The sequence below is a fragment of the Ruditapes philippinarum genome, unplaced genomic scaffold, assembly GCF_026571515.1.
Source record: "Ruditapes philippinarum isolate M1 unplaced genomic scaffold, ASM2657151v2 ctg483_1_1_1_1, whole genome shotgun sequence".
NCBI classification, from domain to species: domain Eukaryota; kingdom Metazoa; phylum Mollusca; class Bivalvia; order Venerida; family Veneridae; genus Ruditapes; species Ruditapes philippinarum.
The window spans coordinates 318,133-338,449 of NW_026855476.1; the positions used below are offsets into that span (position 1 = coordinate 318,133).

A 20,317-nucleotide genomic window follows, 5' to 3' on the forward strand; every position below is an offset into this window, starting at 1 on the left:
AATTTTAAACATATTTTAGGTCAAATTAATGCGACTAGCACATTTGAGGTGACTAGGATCGAAATGGAACAGGACACGACAGTCCTGGCATTTTCTATAACTATAGTGTACGTTCCCGGTCTCATTGACCTGATTGAACCACCGTAAAAAATTTAGTGGTGTATAAAAAATTCGTTTTGATAAAAGTCTGTAAAGCAAACGCCACTCTTGAAACCGGAAGTATTATACACGCCATCTGGTGTGGTACTAAAATCAACTTCTTTAAAATACACATGTGTAAAAGTTCTCTTAAAATATCTTAAAGATTGTCTTTTAATATTGTAAGAGGCTACTGTCTATGAAATCTTCACATTATACTTTTGATGAGCAGCGAATAATGCAATAAATAACCGTTGTAGATTTCTTGCAATCTTTCCAAGAAAAAAACCGGGAAAGGCCAGGTCCCCGCTGTTGGCTTTCTTAAATAAAGGATCTGACGCGTTAATTTTTACTATGATGGTAAATAAATGTTTGAAACTTTCTAACAAATTAACCATTTCGAAATAACACCACAATAATCGTCTATAATTTAAAGATATTTAAATAAACTGTGTCAAACCCGTCCCGTAACTCGTGAGTCTATAATATTTCCAGGATATAGCCGGTGAATCTCCTGGATTAGACCTCTGTGTTTATTACAGAAGTAAAACTTTAGACATAATACAGTACACCAAAGTCAAAGGTGGTGGTGTTGGTAGTTTTCATTTCAGATTACGCAGTAAGCCACTTATAATGAATTTACCAGAAAAGCCACTTGTAATGAATTTACCAGAGGACTGCATTGTTCCTGGGCAGGCTGTCAAGCAGTTTACCAGTACTAGTTGCTTTCATTTCGCAAGGAACTGATAACTTCTGTACACGCAAGAGCAGAGGTACAGTGTGAATGACCGTAGTAAGGATTGATTGGTCACAACGAAAGTGAACTGTGCCTTCCGGGAATCAAACCTGTCGCCTGATTTACAGTCCAACGTTCTACCTATTGAGGTAACTGGACGGCTTAAAGTCCAAGAAAATGGAATGAACATTACATACACTCCTGATTTAGACCCCGGGTCTATTCAAGGATATAGCCTAAGTAAAACTTTCAAACAGCATCAGCTTCCATCCCAGAATTATAAAGATTATCATGTCTTATAAATCTTATAGTGATTCATTTTAAGCTTTATTTTGTTAAAATCAGGTGGGTTGGTGCTGTAGCTTGTTGGTAATTAGATTAATGAAAGACGTTTTCAATTTAACTTTTATGGCCAGTGATTAATCTAGATGTGCGTCTTGCGTAAAATACGCATAAAAATCGAAAAAGACGCACAGTTTCAAAATATGTGCGTTCAATCTGACGCATGCTAATCAGGAAGTTTATAATCCAAAATATCACGATTAGTGATTTCTATGTACAGATTGATTACTTTAATTTCATTCGTTGAATAATTTTTCAATTTCTTCAGTTGAATAATTTAATTTCCGCTGATATCAGGTGCAAGACTAATCCCCCATTTGCTTAAAACGTTAAATCCCAAGCAATTGTTGCTTGTGATCGGTAACCGCCCATTATCGGCATTAGCCAATCAGAGCGTCCATTTTGCATAAGAGCGATTCGCCTACAATGGTGAAATATGCAGACATTGGCGCAAAAAAATGAGAAGGGCACAGGAAAATCGTCAGCAAATGGCCATCAGACTTATATTGTATGTTATTTAGTCATCCAGACAAAACTGGTACCAACAGCAACAGGTTACCCATTCCCCTGTAATTACGCATATTCTTGAGTTTATCCATTTCCCTATAGCATTTTTCCAAGTTATCTACATACCTAATCCCTTTCCCACCTACTACTGCATTTCTACTACCGTAAATTTAATCCAATAAAGCAAACAAAAAATCATTTATCTACTTAATATTTTAAATAATTATCGGTAACTGAAAAAAGTGTTGCTATTTTAAGAAATGCTGTAAGTTACAGTATAATCTGACAGGTGTGTAATGATTTCCCCTAAGGTCACTCAAGTTCACGCGGAGTGTAAAAAAAAAAGATGTCTATTACGTCATCAGAATATTTGACAGGGTGATTAACCAATCAGGGTAACATTGTGCATGACTTTTTTTCATGATCAAAAGGTCTGTCTGTGTATGCTTTCTACACAGAGGCATACAAGGAGCAATAAAAGTCGTCAGTATGTATACAGTGTGAGAGGGACATTTTGTGCAAATTACGAACAATTAAAATGGATAATGCACAGTATTAGACATAAGTAGTAAGAAAATATAAATTATGAAAATTAGATTTTTGAGCAGCCAATAAAAATTGTTTTGCCTGCAATTAATATTAGTACCAAAAATAACGTTTTTATGCACTTTAATTACTTAATCGCTTGTTATAAAAACATGCAAATCATGTCAAGGATCTGCTATTAAAAAGACGCATTTTTTTTGCTACATGACTCATTGATTTTGCTACAGGACTCATTGTTTTCAAACATGTGCGTCATCCGACGCATTGTAAGGAATTTCTAGATTAATCACTGATGGCATGTTGATTTCAATAACAAATTAACATCTGCATCAAATTCTACATGAAACTTTTTAGCTTCTCGGGTTCCGTTCAGGTGGATATCAGGTGTTGATAATTTGTCCTGCCTATTGTACTTTGAAGCGGAGCTGTTGCTTAGAAATTCAGGACATTGTTTACAATTATTAATTCATAATGATAAGCAAACAATACTTACTGACAAATATGCCACAGGAGTTGAATTTATGACAGGTCTGACAAATAAATGTATTTGAAATTTTCATCAGATTACCATCAAAATTAAGTAATTTATTTTTTTATTGATAGATCATGATGAGGTTACTATCAGATCTGTATAGGTCGTAATCAATCAAGTTATTGTTACACCTCTAGCTGCCATTTATATGATAGTTTTGTTGGTGTGACTTAAATCCCAATAAAAAATAACAAATATGATACTATGACTAGTCCCCAGGCACTTCACACCCTAAATTGTGAAGACACTTGTTACCATATCATCTGTAAAGATGCTGTTAAAATCAATTGTATTCTTCAGCCTTTTTATTAAAATATCACCTATTCATGACCATGGCTGAATTGGTTGTTTTCTTTAAGGCATCTGCTGCCTTAGATAAAAATGAAAAACCTGTTTTTGCATATTTGATAAAACTGAAGAGCTCTAAATTTTAACTTTCATTGAACCATTCAGCCATTTTCACTTTTTTCTTTGCATTTTAGAATATGAGAGGCCCTCGACCAATGCCACGTCCAGGAGGTCCCCATGGTATGCCAGGTCCAAACAGACCTCCAGGTCCAGGGGGACCTATGGGACCAGGCATGAGACCTCCAGGACCAGGTATGAGGCCTCCTGGCCCTCCTGGTATGGGACCTAGAGGTAAGTTTGATGGTTTTCTAGTTTTACAATGGTTTGACAATGTTCATTGTTTGTGTATTAACAGTGACACTAGGTTTTTGGATACATTGTAGTTCAACATTTTTAGTTCTTGGCTTCTTGCTTTATTTAGGCATTAAAGGAAAGGTTGTTTAAGAATTTTAAGAGTTTAGTTCATTACTTAAAAAGTTAAGTAGTTTACATAATATAAAAAAATTGTTGTTGATCATGCAATATATAATACATTATAAAAAAACTTGTTGTTGATCATGAAATGTATTTCTGAACATATGACTTGTAATAAAAATTTTGTCTTACTTCTAAGGACCATTGAGACCACAAGGACCTGTAGGCCCAGGGGGCCCTGGACCTCAAATGCGACCACAGGCACCACCCCCTGCTGCAGCATCCAATGTCACAAATGATCCACGTGGTGCTCACTGTAGAATATTTGTTGGGAATTTAAACACTATAGCTATGAAAAAAGAAGATGTTGAAGTTATATTTAGAAGGTACGTAAATTTCAAGTATGTCATAGCATTTGAGAAAGAAAAAGTTCTGGATTATTATGGGAAAATGTTAACACCCTTAAAGCAGGGTGACTGGGTCCAAGAAACTTTATCATCCTGATAATGGCCCAAAAGCACATGAGTATTAATGACTCCTTTACAACTTCAACAGCTGGTTGGGACTCTGCTTAAATATTCTGACCATTACAGGATCCCAACATGATGTTTGCTTTACTAGTAGCTGTCAAGATGAAAGGGTATTAATTGGAATAAATTTTGGTCTCGGCTAACCTGCATCTCTTTACCATCATTCTATAATGACCAATTATCTCGCATGGTTTTCATTAAAGATTTTTCTGTCCGTTTTCAATTTAAAACAGTCAACTTTTGGTTTTATCAAATACAACAGAGTGTTTTTTTCAGACATTTTAGCATACGTAATTACATCCCTGTCTGCACAGCACTTGAGTGCTCCAAGTCAGAGCTTTACTTCTTAACACTTTCCCAAATTTTTAGATATATGAAAAAGTTTCAAACTAAGTTTTAAACCAAGGTATTGGAAACTTGACCAAGCCATATATAGAGGGTATTACACAAAAGATAATAATTCCGTCTTTATGGCCTAAGAATTGCAGCAGTTTCACAAGCCTTTAAAATGCTTGATTTAGCTTAATAAAATAGGTAGGATTGGTATTGACCTTTATTCATGAGAGCAAAGCTGCATGACTTGAAGTAAAAATAACGATCCTTTCAAATCAAATCAGAGCTCCAGATAATTTTTTAGGGCAATGAGTATTTACTCATTGATTTTTTTGTGAATGAGTAAAACTTGAAATCTGAAATTTGGCAGGAGTATTTGTACTCCTTAAAATGTATGTAAAAGAGTAAAACATTTATTATGCTTCCATGTTTATTGCATTATCGTATATACTTGTAATACAAGATATGTCAAAGTCATTTCTTTTGCTTTCTGGACTCCCTTGGTTTATAATCTTGCATTTCCAAACGGCAAACGTTTTATCTGAACCTGAGGCATGTTTCTATTGCTCATACATGGCAGCGCTAATTATTTCATTAATTATAACCTTAACTGATTTTTTTCGGCATAAAATACGAGTCAATCGTTTTATTTTAACTTTTGACAGCGACATTGTACCGGATGTTTATGAAATTGCGTTAATTCCACCACCTTACTATACATACGATAACATCCGATGACAGTCGGAACTACAGGAAGTTTCCGTTAGACGTTGCAAAGCATTCATACAAAGTTTATTCCACCACCATACTATACATAAGATAACAACCGATGACGGTCGGAACTATTGGAAGTTACCGGTAGACGCTTGCAAAGCGTTCAGACAAAATTAAAAATAAGATAATCACCGAGTTTAATTTCGGTTACGTTAACGCGAAAGAAATGTTGCTCAATGCGTAACCTGAATTTTGTGTGCGTTTTCATACGCTTAAATTTTGTTTTGAATGCGTAAACGTGTTATTTCCATGCGTAATTTACGCGTATACGCATCTTATCTGGAGCCCTGTCAAATTAAAATTTATTTATAGTGGGTATATATATATATATAACATTGCACAAAACATAAACTATTTATAGCTTTTGACCGACATACATGCATGTAAACATAAAACTCGTAAAAGAAGCACATTATGATAATCTTTGAAAGACAAATTGGTAAACAAGTTAAATTAATCGTAATACTATAATGTGGTATGTAGACACTACATGTAATAGTTAAAAATGAAATAATAATGAATTATATTGACATGCTAGAGATAACATTTAAATTACTTTAATGACATATATTATGTAAGTGAAACAGTTTGAAAAATATATACAGACTTCCCGAAAGTTGAAAAAAACTGTCAGACATTCGGTCTGACAAACCATGAAAATCTGTCGGACCGAAACAAAATCTGTCAGACCAAATAAAATTGATCAAAATCAAAGAAAAACTTGTGTTTGTATTTCTAAGACACTTTTTGTATTTCTAAGACACTTTTTGTTTTTTATTTTTTCGCCGTAAAAATCGGCACAATCCGTACAGCGCATTTTCATCTCCTCCCTGTCATACACCAATGATTCATGGTTCTGCTTCCATTTTTCATTAAATTTCGTCTCGGGTCTATTCTTTTCATCCTTTTATTGCTGTTCTGCGCACTCTTCTGACGTAGATTTTCGGTTTTTCCCAGGTTTGGCACCTTTAGCGACGCCATTTTGTATACATGCTGCTTGGATAAAAGCCGGACAGTCGGACCGATCCGGAATAAAAAATTGTCGGACCTGATCAAAATTTATCGGACATGTCCGTCGGACCGACGTATTTCGGGAAGTCTGTATATATCTAGATAAAAATTGCCGAACACATTTAACTTGTACAAAAAAAATTAAATTAGATTAAAAGTTGTGTGGAGTCTGCTGATCTTGACCAAGCCTAAGGACTGTTATAAAAGAAATGAAAAAAAGATACTGAAAATGAAAAGGATCATATAAGGGTGACCACTAAAAGGTTTAAAAAAAAAATGAAAATCCCCAAATAAGATTTGGCAAGAAGTGATCAGCAGCCTCCTCACAAACTTGCATTCAAGCACACTGGAAAAACAATACCTGTACAAAAACATTTATGTTGAGAGTATTAACAAAATTTAAGCCAAATGTGAAACAACTGAAAAGATAGGTATAAAGCAAAACAAAAGAAAGCAGACAGGAAACAAAACTGGAGATGAAGCTTATCTTGAGTATTGTTTAACTTAAGGTATTACCATCCTAATGCATTACCTCCGCTTTGAAGAGTATTCAAATAGGCTAGAACTACTGTTAACTACATTGAAAATGAGGGCCGTGGGTTCAATCCCCAGAAGGGTCAACTTTTTTTTTCTTTCTTTTTTTCTTCTAACATTATTTATGTATCTCTCATGTCCCATTTGGAAAGAAAAAAGTGTTTAATTTTGATTTTTTAATTTACATAGGTATTTATTGGCTAAATTATGCTAAATTTAGTAATAAATATGGTACCTGATATTTTCAAAGTGTAATTAAATCAAAACTAGACAGTAAAAGTATTTAATATTTTACAAGATCAACCAATATACTTCTTTAAAAATTTAGGGAAACTTTGAAAACAGGCACTCATTTGGGTAAATTAGGCTCCCTTAGTAGGAAAATGGTCAGACACGTGGTAAAAATGGGTGGGGTAGGGTAACATTTTTATACAGATTTCATACATTTTAAGTAGAAACCATAATTTTGCTTATGTGGATTGTTAGCTGAATGGTACTTTTTGTTTCTTACAAAAAATTAATGGAAAAACATTTTTCATTAGAATGTTATTGCAGGTTATTTAAAGGTTGCTCATTTCTAAAAAAGGGCACTCATAACATCCTAGCTTGAGTTCAGAAAAGTGGCCATAACTTGATTTCCGTACGGTAAACTTTGTTTAAATTTTGCATACAGGTGTACTTTAAGGTATATATCTGACCTATGATGTCAATTTTTTAGTTCCTTATAGTGCCCATTAGGGTCGTAATACCTTAAATATGTCTTTGAAATGTCTTTATGATATTTGAAATCTTCAGATATGGTATGGTGAAGGGTATATCAATGCATAAAGGATATGCCTTTGTACAGTATGGTGCACATGAAGAGGCAAAGCATGCTGCAGTCTCAGAAGATGGCAAAACATATGCTGGTCAAACACTAGGTATGATTTTTATCTCATTACATGATTTTGTTGTCATCCAGTGATTCTTTTTGTGCCTGCAGCATTACAAACCAATTATAAATAAAGACATTTTACAGTGGATAAATCTGAACAGTTATGTTGGATTTTTTTACCTGGATGTCTAAAACTGCAAGGGTGTCTCAAATACTTAAGCCATGGTCTTTTTTATTGTAGAGTAATGTAGTAAAAATATAAATGGCAGATTAAAAGTGAAAAATTGAAGATTTTATAAGATCTCTCATGCTGAACATGACTGTGTGTTTAAAAACTCATGGATAACAGCAGTCATTTTGAAAAAGGCACATTTTGATTATTTTGCTAAATAGTAAATATATTGACAGTACTTACTATACCTTAGTTGTGATCTTTCCTTACTGCACTGGCTACATATATTATTAAAAAATAAGCAAGTTATAGGGTAAAGGAAGTCTGAATTATAAGTAATTTTGATGTCGAGACTGCCTTAGCGACCCCCTGATTTCAACGACTCCCTGTCTTATCCGACCTTGTTTCAGTCCTCCCAACGTATTTTCCTATATGAATGGTCTGAATTATATGACTCCCTGTCATATGTGACAAGCGACCCTAATTGTTTGGTCCCAATGCATTGCTTTGTCTGATTTAAATGACTCACACCTTTTAATTGTCCGTTAATCAGATAAGTAATACCTGTTTTAACACCCAAAGGGCCATAATAATTAAGTCCAATTATAATCCAGTTGTCAGTACTCTTTAAACAAACTCTACACAACACTGCCTCAGTTACACAGTTTACATGTATACAGGTATCAACTATCAAGTAACGTAGCGTCTCCTGGATGAAAAAGTAGGTCATCGGAGCTTGAAATAGAAAAACCTTATTAACACTATAGCAGTCACATTTTTGCCTCAATCATCATCAAACTTGGTCAGGATGCTTGTCTAGGTGAAAGCTCGGATGAGTTCGAACATGGGTCATCTCGGTTGAAAAAGTAGGTCACCGGAGCTAAAAATAGAAAAACCTTGTTAACACTCTAGCGGTCACATTTTTGACACAAGTGTCATCAAACTTGATCAGGATGCTTGTCTAGGAAATTGCTCGTATGAGTTTGAACATTGGTCATCTCTGATGAAAAACTAGGTCATCGGAGCTAAAAATAGAAAAACCTTATTAACCCTCTAGTGGTCACAATTTTGACTCAATTGTCATCAAACTTGGTCAGGAAACTTGTCTAGGTCATTGCTGGGATTAAATCGAACATGGGTCATCTCGGATGAAAAACTAGGTCACAGGAGCTTAAAATAGAAAAATCTTGTTAACACTCTAGTGGCTACTGTTGTGATCCAAATATTCTGTAAATTGGTCTGAAAGTTTGTTTTGATGATTTCTAAGTCAAGTTCGAACATGGGTCATCTTGGATGAAAAACTAGGTCACACCGCCCAAATATGGAAAAACCTTGTTAACATTCTAGTGGTCACATTTTCGACTCAATTATCATCAAACTTGGTCAGGATGCTTGTGTAGGTAATTGCTCGGATGAGTTTGAAATGGCATGTGAAACTAGGTCACCGGAGCTAAAAATAGAAAAATCTTGTTAACACTCTAGTTGCTACTGTTTTGATCCAAGTATCCTGGAAATTGGTCTGAAAGTTTGTTTTGATGATTTCTAGGTCAAGTTTGAATATGTGTCACCTGGGTAAAAAACTAGGTCACACTGCTCAAATATGGATAATCCTTGTTAACACTGTAGTGGTCACATTTTTCACTCACCTGTCATGAGACTTGGTCAGAATGCTTGTCTAGGTAATTGTTGAGTTTGATGTGTCAGGTGAGCGATCTAGTGCCATTATGGCCCTCTTGTTTTGATCCCTTGGAAAGTCACATAATTATGACAGTCTCGACTGTAGTCTGATATAAACATGCCTGTGTACATATTTATCATTGGAACTTTTTTCTTTTTGCAGATATAAACATTGCATCTGAACCAAAGAAGGGAAGCAAGAGAGCTGCCCCTGCTGCGTAAGTAACCATTTGAAATATTATAATGTAACCTCTGCACAGCAACATCCTTTGGGAGATAAAACTTTGGGTTGTTGTTGAGAGGCATTTCTCTAGAGATGTTAGATTTATAGCAATGAGAATTGATACTGTTGTTGCAGAGGACTGCTCTGTGGAGTTTGCATTGTTGTATCTAATATTCAGAAAGTTTGTGTTGGTAGATAAAAGTTAGATGAGCAATATACAGTATTATCTGTATTAATTGTTGATTATTAGTGCAAGGAGATCTGATCTATGTTCTGTGGTGTATAAAGATTTGTTTGTCTTATTTGTATGCCTGTATGTGATGGCTCTAATAAAAGAATCATGTGGGACTGTTAGTAGTAGTAGTCAGTCACTGTGGGGATATTGGTTATTACTGGTTAGTTATATCCACATTTTACAATTGAGCTTTTTTTAAAACAAGAATGTCCGCATGCATGGACAGGTTGTCTACAGGTTCTTTGTTTATGAAAATATTGTCATAGGAATTTTCATGGTTGTTGTGTCAATTTACTACCAAGCTATGTTTTTAAGCAGTTTGATCGCTACATATTAGAGATGGAGGAACAACAATTTTCACACTATAACTGAATTTACACAAACATTTGAAAAGTCAAAAAGGGTAGAAATGTTCAGAATTTTATCTGAATGCCCTAAGTTAGAATATTATACTTATAATTAAGTTGTCTGAGCAAAAGAAAAAACTGATTTATTTCGATTTGAACAACACAGCAATCTTGATTTAGGATCTTTAGTTTTTTTTATACAAGCAAATGTTTGAATATTTGCAGCAACAATTCCAACACAAATGAAACACCAGCTCAGAAGAAAGCCAAGGTAGATGCTGCAGCTGGAGGTAGAAATCTTGTATCACTGGGATCAAGTCTGAAAGATGCCACTATAGATGCATCCAGTACTTCCATTACACTGTCTAGACCAACAGGGAAAGCGTTGAAAAAGACTACTATATCAAGTATGTTTCTGTGAATATTTTGTTTCTGTATATTGGCATGAAAAGCATTGTTTTGATGGATATTAGATTGATACTGTGGTAATTTTGAAAAGGAGCAGCACTGAGTTTAACAAGCCTAAAACCATAAAATTAGAAATATTTACAAATCAAATAAGGCAGTTAGAATGGAACAAATCTGCTCAGGATAATATAGAAATATACTGGGATCTTAATTTGAAATTAGTAGTGTATTTGTTTTTAATCAATGTGAGTGAAAAGCGCTGAAAATGTGCACACAAGTTATTGGTTCAGACTTATGGTACATCAAACGGTACACAAATCTTTTAGTCCTGTCTTGTTAAAAAACTTCAGTGGAGTCCCTTTTATAAAGTACTTTTTTCCTCATTTGAAAGTAACAAAAGAAAATGAGAAACCTGAACTGGTTATATTTGTCCCTCAGTGCTGTTGGTAAAATCCCGCCAGAGATTTTCTGTGTGGTGGTGGTGTTAGTAGTTTTCACTCGAAATCTTATCACAGCATTAAGCCACATTGAATTTATCAGAGCACAGTTCAGCCAATGCATTGGTTTCTATAAAGTTAACTAGATAGCTTTTAAATGATAAGTCGGTGGACTTATTTAAGAGCTTGTGGTTGAAACAAGGTGCCAAGAGTCACCAGAGATATTTCTTAAAAAATGTAGCAGGAAAATTCCTTAGTTGTTTAATGAAAACCCAAGTAAAAAAACAACAAAAAACAACATAAAACTAAAATAAAATAAGATTTGAACTGTCCAGACTGAGTTTTTATATAAATTTATATACTAGTGTAATACATTTGAATAGTAAATTTATAGAATTAAAGATTTAAAGACTGTTATTGCTATAGACTTCTTGCATAAACTTACTAATGAAGCAAACATTGAATGAGTTAACAGTGTTACTGTTACATTTAGCTCAACTAGGAAGAATAGGGAGTTTTTGACACACCGGATGCAATCACTGTTTGATAAAGTTTATGCTTGCAAGTTGGTTTCTCCAAAACTACAGAAAGAAAGGGATTGAAACTTAACATACTTGTTCTTTGGGATAATATAACATGATGGCCACATGTCCCATAACTCTGAATTGTCTTTTTAACAGAGGTTTTTTACCGCCAAGCAGTGAGGACAGTCAAAACATGCTGTCATATGACCAGTTCTGTTCCCTGTTGATATGGGTCTGGTAAATGAACAGGTTTCCTATTGATTCCCAAGCATTTTAAAATTCTGGAAATATCATACTTGAAGTACAGTTGATATTCATTTTTTCCACATTTACTTTATTTCATAACTAAAAAAGGACCAATTCAGTGAACTGTGTCCATAACTGCATCTTCTCCAAACTTTGTTGAGATTTTAACTAAACTCTTGACAAAATGTATAATCTGTATCTATTGCCTGTATTTCAGCGGGTAATGACATACTAATCTGTGGTAACTGTAAATCATTACACAGTAGTCTAGCCACATTTGTTCAGCATAAAAAACAGAAATGTGAATTAAAAATACAGTGCAAATGTCACCAACTGGCAGCTAATGCTGAAGAAAAAGGTAAGCCATATAAAAAGATCACTTGTCTGTATTGAAATTGTTGTGGCCGCAAATGCTTATAGACAATGTTTCATGTTTCAGAGATAGAAATTTTGAAATCTTGACAAACAAGCTAGTATTAGATGTAAATAGTTTTCGTTGTTGTTAAAATTCAGCTGGCCAGAAAAGCTTGAAAGGGGGGCTTTTGCACTAAATATGTCTGTTTTGGTGCCGTGCTTCCATGGCAAAAATAGTAAAAGTCTTTGACTTTGAACTACTTGCCCCTTACTGTTGTGGGTTTTAATTCTGCTGTGGACTTGTTTCATTTACATTTATGTAAGATTTGTGGTTATACTCTGCATGTGCCTAAAATGATGCTTAGATGTGCAAAATTGAACTTCCTGCACTAGTACTGCTGACATTTACATGGTTGATGTGACTGTAAGCCAAATAAAACACAATATTACTCTTTAAATTGATGTTCCGCAATGCAGTACTGCCACATCTACAATCACATCAAAAATTATTCCTTCACAGGAGAATAGATGATGGAAATACTGTGTAAAATTTCCTTAGATAAAATCTAGTTGAACACTGGAAGACAGAATCCTACAGTTATCAAAAACTTGATAACATTTAATGAAAAAAGAATATTTAGATTGATTTAAGTTTTGTTTATGTGGTTTTAAACAGCCTCTAAAACAGCAGAACCTGAGCGTAATCTGTTATGTGCAGTGTGTGATGCCATGTTTAAAACAGCCTGGGATCTATGTCAACATTGTCAGGAGGAACATAGCATAGAAATATTTAAGGTAAGTTCATTATACCAGAGAAAGTAAATTTTTAAGTAGTAGTAAATAAAAATAGAAAAGGGAAATTTATCCTTTTTAAGAAAACTGATTATGACATAAAAAAAAATAAAAATTGATGAGTGTTTGTAGTTTAGAAACCAAAAAACTAAAGCCAAATGCAGTAAACAGGGGCGTCAAAGGTCGAGTGGTTTTTTAAAATTGAGACTGCAAACCCCCTGCCTTGCCTTTTAGTTTAAGCCCCCAAGCACTTTTTATTTTGTCAGGTTAGAAAGCTATTTGGGACAGCTAGGTTATGGAGTGTCTGTGGTTCTAGTGAGGTGCCTGTTTGTGTCTGAGATAATGCACACAGGGCAGAAATATTTAATGAAAGTACAGTAAAACTGATCAAGACCAAAAAATATTTCTTAATGAAGGTGATTACAACAAACTATAATTGAGAAGTTTTGATGTCGAGGGTTAGCTCATTTAAAATAACTTGAAAATAGTTTAGGAACATAAAAATATGTAAGAAGAGTAGAATACATGTAAGTTTTGGTTACTGAAAATAAGTTGAAAAATTTCAAGGGTAGGAACAGGACAGTGTTTGAAGGTGAGTACTGTAAGAAATGTCCTCATATCATAGCATGAGTGCTATCATACACTGACGTGTAAATACTGTATACTGTAGTTTTAGAGCCAGAGATCAAAATCTCCCAAGATAAGTGAAATATCATGTTTTACAAGTAAACATTTATATTGTAATGATAAACGCTATTATTATCTTTTCTACATGTCTCGTCTTATGCTATTATGTATGTTCTAATATTTTGTTTGTTTGATTGGGTTTTACGTCACACGGACACAGTATAGGTCATATGGCGACATTCCAGTTTTACTGGTGTAGGAACACCTCGGGTGCCCTTCCGTGCATTATTTCAGGAACAAACGGGTACCTGAGTAGAACCACTGACACTCCGTAAGCTAGATTTTAGAATATTAAAAATAGTTAAAAAATACAAGCGAAGCTGTTGTACTTGAGGAGAAAGTTGAACACTATGTTGCCTATACAATTCAAAATATTTAGATAGTTTAATAAATATATTCATTGTAAATATCTAATTTGTAGCATGTTAAAGTGGAGTCCGAAAACAAGACAGAAAGTAATGAAGTGAACGGTGACAAAGATAAAGAATGATGGACAAAGAAAAGATAAAAGACTGTATATTTCATTCTACATTATCTCCTGGTAACATGTACAGTAAATATTCCGTAAAATGCCGAGGTCTGAGAGTCATATATATATATATATGTACACTGTGAATGAACTCTGTTTCATGTGAGTATATGTGAAATGACCTGGAAGAATGAATGTAAAACAGAGAAGAAAAAATACATGGAAGAATTTACAGTTCTAGCAGCATGTAAACCATTAAAGGACATATAACATGAAAGAGGTTTTTTTTTCTTTTTTTTCAAAATCTATTATAGTTCAACTGTTGAAGGAAACAAATGAGACATTTTCTAAATACACATGTTGACTTAATGAGACTAGCAGTTGCACTTTGTTTTATACATGATAACATCTTCATTTAGTTTTGGTTTCTTTTTTTTTTACAGCACAAAAGTTATTTGTTCATCTTCCGCAAAAGATGTAAAATTATATGTATATATAAAGAATTGAAATTTGCTTTGAGTACTTCAGAAGCTACAAGGTTGATAAATATTTCTTTATTTGTGTGTTCCTAGGAATTTTGTTGACTTATTTCCTTGTTGATAAAGTGTTTGAAGAATTGGTTATTAAGGCCATATAAAAAAAGTTCCCATTTAATTTTATTAATTTCATGTAAGAAGCATGTAAATCTGTTGTAAGGCAGGAATATTTGCAGTATAAGCTGATTATTTGCCAATTATTTGCCAGTGTTAATGATCTGTTTCTTTTGATACTGCATATTAGTATTCTTGAAATAAGTTTTCTAACAAAACAACAAAAACAATCACCTCTTTACAATGATGTTAAAATAGGATTCATCATGTTAAAAAGTTTAGCTAATTGTTCAGACAACCATTGTCAATGCTTTGAACGAAACTACTAGATACAGTAGACACAATATACTTCTGCTTCTGTGACACAAGCTTTAATGTACTTGCATAATTTTAGTAGTCTAGTGAATAATAATTGTTGAACTCAATATTCCAACATCTCTTGCTTGACTATATTTTTAATGACCTATTAACAAGTTAAAGTTAAGGCAGTGTGTTTGGTTATAAACTGGCATATGTTGTGTAAATGTACAAAAGAAATGCATCTTTTGTTTGGTATTGTGTTAAGAATTATCACAATTTTTATATAACAAGTTTCAGAACTTGCAAAGGTATCTAATAATTTCTTCTACCATTTGTTTTCATATTGACATTTTTAATTTTACATGTGTTGTGTTCTATAAATGTATAAGTCAAAATTCTGTGTACATGAAAATGCTGACTATTATGTACATATACTTGTATGTGTTCATTCTGGCTTCCTTCTTTATAGTTATGTTTTCTATACAGTTGATATAAATGCTGACATGAATAAGAATGGTGTGATCATTTATGTGATGTTTCTGCCATGTATGCTAAAATTTGTGGAATAAGTAATGTTAAAAGATAAGCTTTTATGTAAAAATAAGGTGATACAATGCTACATTTGTATAAGAAAATATTACCAAAACTTGGTAAGACAAGTGTTTATGTAACACAACAAAGAAACAAGCATTGTAAAGGATCATGTGTGGAAGTCAACAAGGCAATCAAAATGCTAGTATGCAAAAAAAACCAAACAACAATGTAACATCAATTTTTGTGCATTTGTGCAAACTTTTTATCTCTTCTGAAAATTCAAACGAATTGGCTCCGTGAAACACTAATCATTTGTTGCATAACCAGTACACTAGCATGGATTTTTACTGAATTCATAAAAAATCATTATTACAGTTTTGCCATATCTTAAACAACGGATACATGTTTTCAGGTTCATAATTTAGGTCAATGACTAAGACCCATAACTCATTCACAATTATTTCCATTTGTGAACTTGAATTAATAATACGTGTCTCTTGTTTTACTATGATGCTCTGCAATCATATAAGTGCATTGTCAGCTAATCTACATTCTTGCTTGTAATGCATTGGATAAGACAAGAGATCTGGTACAAGATGTGCATGTTTTTTATTGTAGAAGTATCATTATTGACAGGGATCATTTATAATTATGTGCCACAAATGATCATTGTATTACACTATAACATGTTTAAACTTACATATGAAAAACAGTTCAGAGCTATAATGTTTGATAAATAATTCAACACTAGTGTATTTACTAATTTCCTTGGATATTGTTAGTTTGTTTATTCAAATATTTTGATTATGTGTAGATTTTGAAGTCACAGTCTTGTTAACATACATCATGTAAAATTTACTGTGGTATATTATGTGTGGATAATAAACACTGTTATAATTATCAAAAGCTAAAGATATTTGTTAATTTGTGTGGATTAGAAAATAAATACTGATTATTTGTTCATGTATGGATTTGAAATTCATCGTTCAGTTTTGTTATGTTTGAATGTAGATTTTCTCTGATGTAGCATGTGTGGATTGTAATTTGATCTAAGGCTAATTGTCAATAAGGAATGCTGTTTTTATTATGTTTGGATTAGACGATCATCAATAGATGCACTTTTATTAAATATTGAAAAACGATTTCTCTGTTAATCATGTGTGGATTAAAAATGTTACATTGATGTTTCATTTATGTGTGCATATTCATTTAAGCAAACATACTGTTGCACAGTATTATAGTTGTTGTGTATTTCCTTATAGACGTGTGTACAAAATAATCTTTGCATAGTAAAGTCTGTCAAAACATCTCTAGTATAGACATTAATTTCCAGTTTTCTAGATTTAAAAATGTATTTTTGTGTACAAACTGATTGCCTGTGTCGACAGTGTGGAATTTCTCTGGACATAATTTGTTATGATGTTATAAGTGTAAGTACAATGTAGTTAGAATGAGTTGAGGCTATCACAAGATTCTCATTTTATATGCTGACATTTGAGCTGCGTCATGACAAAACCAACGTAATGCATTTGCGACCAGCATGGATCCAGACCAGCCTGCGCATCCTTGCAGTCTGATCAGGATCCATGCTGTTCGCTTACAAACCCTATTACAAGTAGAGAAACTAATAGCGAACAGCATGGATCCTGATCAGACTGCGCGGATGTGCAGCCTGGTCTGGATCCATGCTGGTCGCAAACGCATAACGTTGGTTTTGTCATGACGTGGCTCATTTGTATTTTTACCATTTATATGTATATAGTTCTGTTGTAGGTAACATGTATATCTGTGTACACTATAACAGGTCAGGTTAAACATTTGTTGAGATGTAATCTTCTCCAAAGAAAGACTTGATAAGACTCATACAGCTGCATATGTTTTATGATTTATTTTCATTGGAAGAAAATAAAAATGTACAGTTGCATATTTACATTGATATGATATGTTGAATTTTGTGTCATTACTAAAAAAATCAGTGTGTTATGATGGTAATTTTGTGTCATTATTAAAGAAATCATGTTAAAACAAAGAATATTCATATTATGATCATGTTGTATTTTCTTTGTCACCATTTTTTGTTTTGATGTCATGGTGTATTTAGATTAATATAGAAAATAAACTGACCCTCAGGCAATTTTGTTTTCAATTGTTATTTTTCTAGTATTATTTTTTATTGAATTCTTTAACTGACTTGTGGACAGTGTTTTTCTGTTCACATTGTTGCAATTTTTTTGTGTTGTTAGTATTTAAAAAAAGAGATTTTGATAATGAATTGAAATGGCAAGTGTTTTACATTCCCTGTGTACAACAGAAATTTATAACTTTAATATTAAGTCAGAAGGAAATGGTAATTTTGGTTGTTTTTTTATATTTTTTTTTATTTCAAGGGACTCCACTGAGGTTTCTTGACATGATGGGACTGGAAATTATTTATCAAGATTTTCACTCACTCCCACTTTTTCAGAATAATTATTCTTATTGTGAAAAATGATGCAATGATTTTCACTCAAATCAGACTAAGAACAACAACAAAAATGATTTTCGTGTATGTCTTAATTATTTTTTGCATATCTTTCTGTTTTTAGTGTCCCAGCTGATCTATGTAAGGAATTAAAATTTTATTTTTTAGGCTTTTAGACCTCAGTGGAGTAACTTTAAGAACCAACACTGGACACAAATATTTGACAAGTTTTTTATCATATTGAGAGTGATGAGTGTGATAAGTTTTTACAAATTAATGCTATATTTTCCTCCTTTAGAAATGTGCCATTTGCATAACATGCAGTAATTGTGTTCTCTCTCAGTTGCCATGTAATGTAATGAATCTAGTCGTCTACAAGATTTTATGTGCAAGTGATTTGCCCTCAGAGTTTTGATGTGCTGAGATATTGTTATTATATATTTTTTCATCACCTTAGCCCCAGCAATGGATTACACCAAATTATCTGGAAATTTTTGGCTGTTGCCTTAGATTTTATAGTAGGTTTGGTAATACTTTAACATATTGTGTTGGGAACTTTATAAGTAGAAGATATCATTTTTACCACATTGTCCGTCATTACAGGCTCATACAATTTCACCTCAGGGTTTATCTTCAAAGCAGCAATTATCAGTAATTTGTTCATAATTTGTCTATAAAGATGCTGAAAACTTTAAATGTTTTCCTTTATTGATGGCATAGACTTGTTAAAATTCACAATTCCTTTTGCCAAACTTAAGTTAAGAAGTAAAATGTCAGAAAATTAAAGTTTGAAGTTTGCATCATTTAAAATTGTGCATACCCATACACATTTTTTTAAATTCTTGTTTGTGTTTAAACTAACATGGTCTATAAAGTGCAGAGACTTTATATCTTGTAAATGCAATCATTCTAAAATTGACAAATAATATATTGATTTATTCGAAAAGGACAGCATTGAAGTTTAGATGATTAACTTAAAACATTTTCAGTACACTCTCCGGACATATATTATTTTTACACAAATGCTTCAAATAATGATATTTTATCCAACTGAAAGTAAGGTTAAAATGCATTGATGTTATGTCTTTGAAATTTTTAATTTTATATCTTAAAGGCATCATTTGAGAATACTAATAAACTTCATAACAAAAGCACAAGTCTTATGACCACTTTCACGGTGTCAAATACCCTGAATATCATAGTTTTGTTTTAATAAGGTAATAAACATAGCAATCTTCAATATGACTTGTAAGTCATGAAAATATATTTCTGAACAAAATGATATAAAATGAAACTATTTGTTGGCCTATTTTATCTCATACACAAGCATTTTTTTATGAAAATTTAGCAAGTTTTTCCCCTCCACTTTCATGACTTTAAAATAAAGCAGGAGATTGTAACTGTCACAAAAAACTAATGGATTTTTTATTTATTTGATCTATAGTTTTCAAAGTGATAGTTTTAAATTAATTTAGTTTCATACAGTTGCTAAATGTCATTTAAGTGATAATTAAAAGTGTCTTTTTATTTACAGATGCAAGCAATAATTTACAGAACTTAAAAAGTTTAGTTAGAAGTTTAAAAAGTGAATATTTTCTGCTGTATGATTTTAGTCATTAAACACTAACATTACCCTTTAATGACCGTACAGATATGGAATTAACATAACATATATTTCTAGTTATAAGGTAGAAGGAAAAAAAACAACACCTATGTTAAATTTGTTTTTGTGTGTTCTCTCATGTTTAGTTCTTTGAGTTATTCTGTTGTGTAAGTTTTCCTGGTCTTTAGTTAACAAGTTATGTAAGTTAAAAATATGATTTTAATTGAACTCTTTATTGGGTTAACGATTTTTTTTACACATTTAAGATTTTCAATTCATATTTGTTTTAATGTGACAAAATAAGACCTTACCTTATTCACGTTTGTTTAGCCAGTTGTGAGACTTCAGGACAAGCTTTATTTGTGATTTCATTTGTTCAAGTTAAATGTTATACATATGTATGCATCCTTCAGACTGTGACTGACATAATGGAACAAGATTCACCATTCAATGGTGCTTGATTTGGTCAGAATTTGGTGCAGTTTTTACTTTTTAACTAACAAGCTCATGCATGGAATATTTTCCATGTACTATGGCACCACCAGCAATATTGCAACAATGTAAAAACCAGGCTCATATTTGAATTACCCTTAATCTAGCATGAAAAATTGGTGTGGTTTGGCTTGTCCGGGCTGTAAT

The 20,317-nt window shown here is 32.8% G+C and overlaps 1 protein-coding gene across 1 annotated transcript; it reads left to right on the forward strand.

Annotated features, from left to right (window-relative positions):
• The first annotated feature begins 208 nt into the window (after positions 1–208).
• On the forward strand, positions 209–17,748 carry LOC132743481 (RNA-binding Raly-like protein). The gene is made up of 9 exons (XM_060731999.1): positions 209–498; positions 3,284–3,440; positions 3,763–3,949; positions 7,541–7,665; positions 9,632–9,686; positions 10,499–10,680; positions 12,106–12,246; positions 12,919–13,037; positions 14,143–17,748. Exons 1-9 carry the CDS (start codon positions 493–495, stop codon positions 14,209–14,211), a joined length of 1,041 nt encoding a protein of 346 aa, XP_060587982.1. The 5' UTR covers positions 209–492; the 3' UTR covers positions 14,212–17,748.
• Positions 17,749–20,317: the final 2,569 nt, after the last annotated feature.

Excerpts from the sequence above, each read along its gene's own strand:
- LOC132743481 (XM_060731999.1), top strand. Across the intron at positions 3,441-3,762 it reads TCCTGGTATGGGACCTAGAG|GACCATTGAGACCACAAGGA; the intron begins GTAAGTTTGATG and ends CTTACTTCTAAG. Across the intron at positions 10,681-12,105 it reads GAAAAAGACTACTATATCAA|CGGGTAATGACATACTAATC; the intron begins GTATGTTTCTGT and ends CCTGTATTTCAG.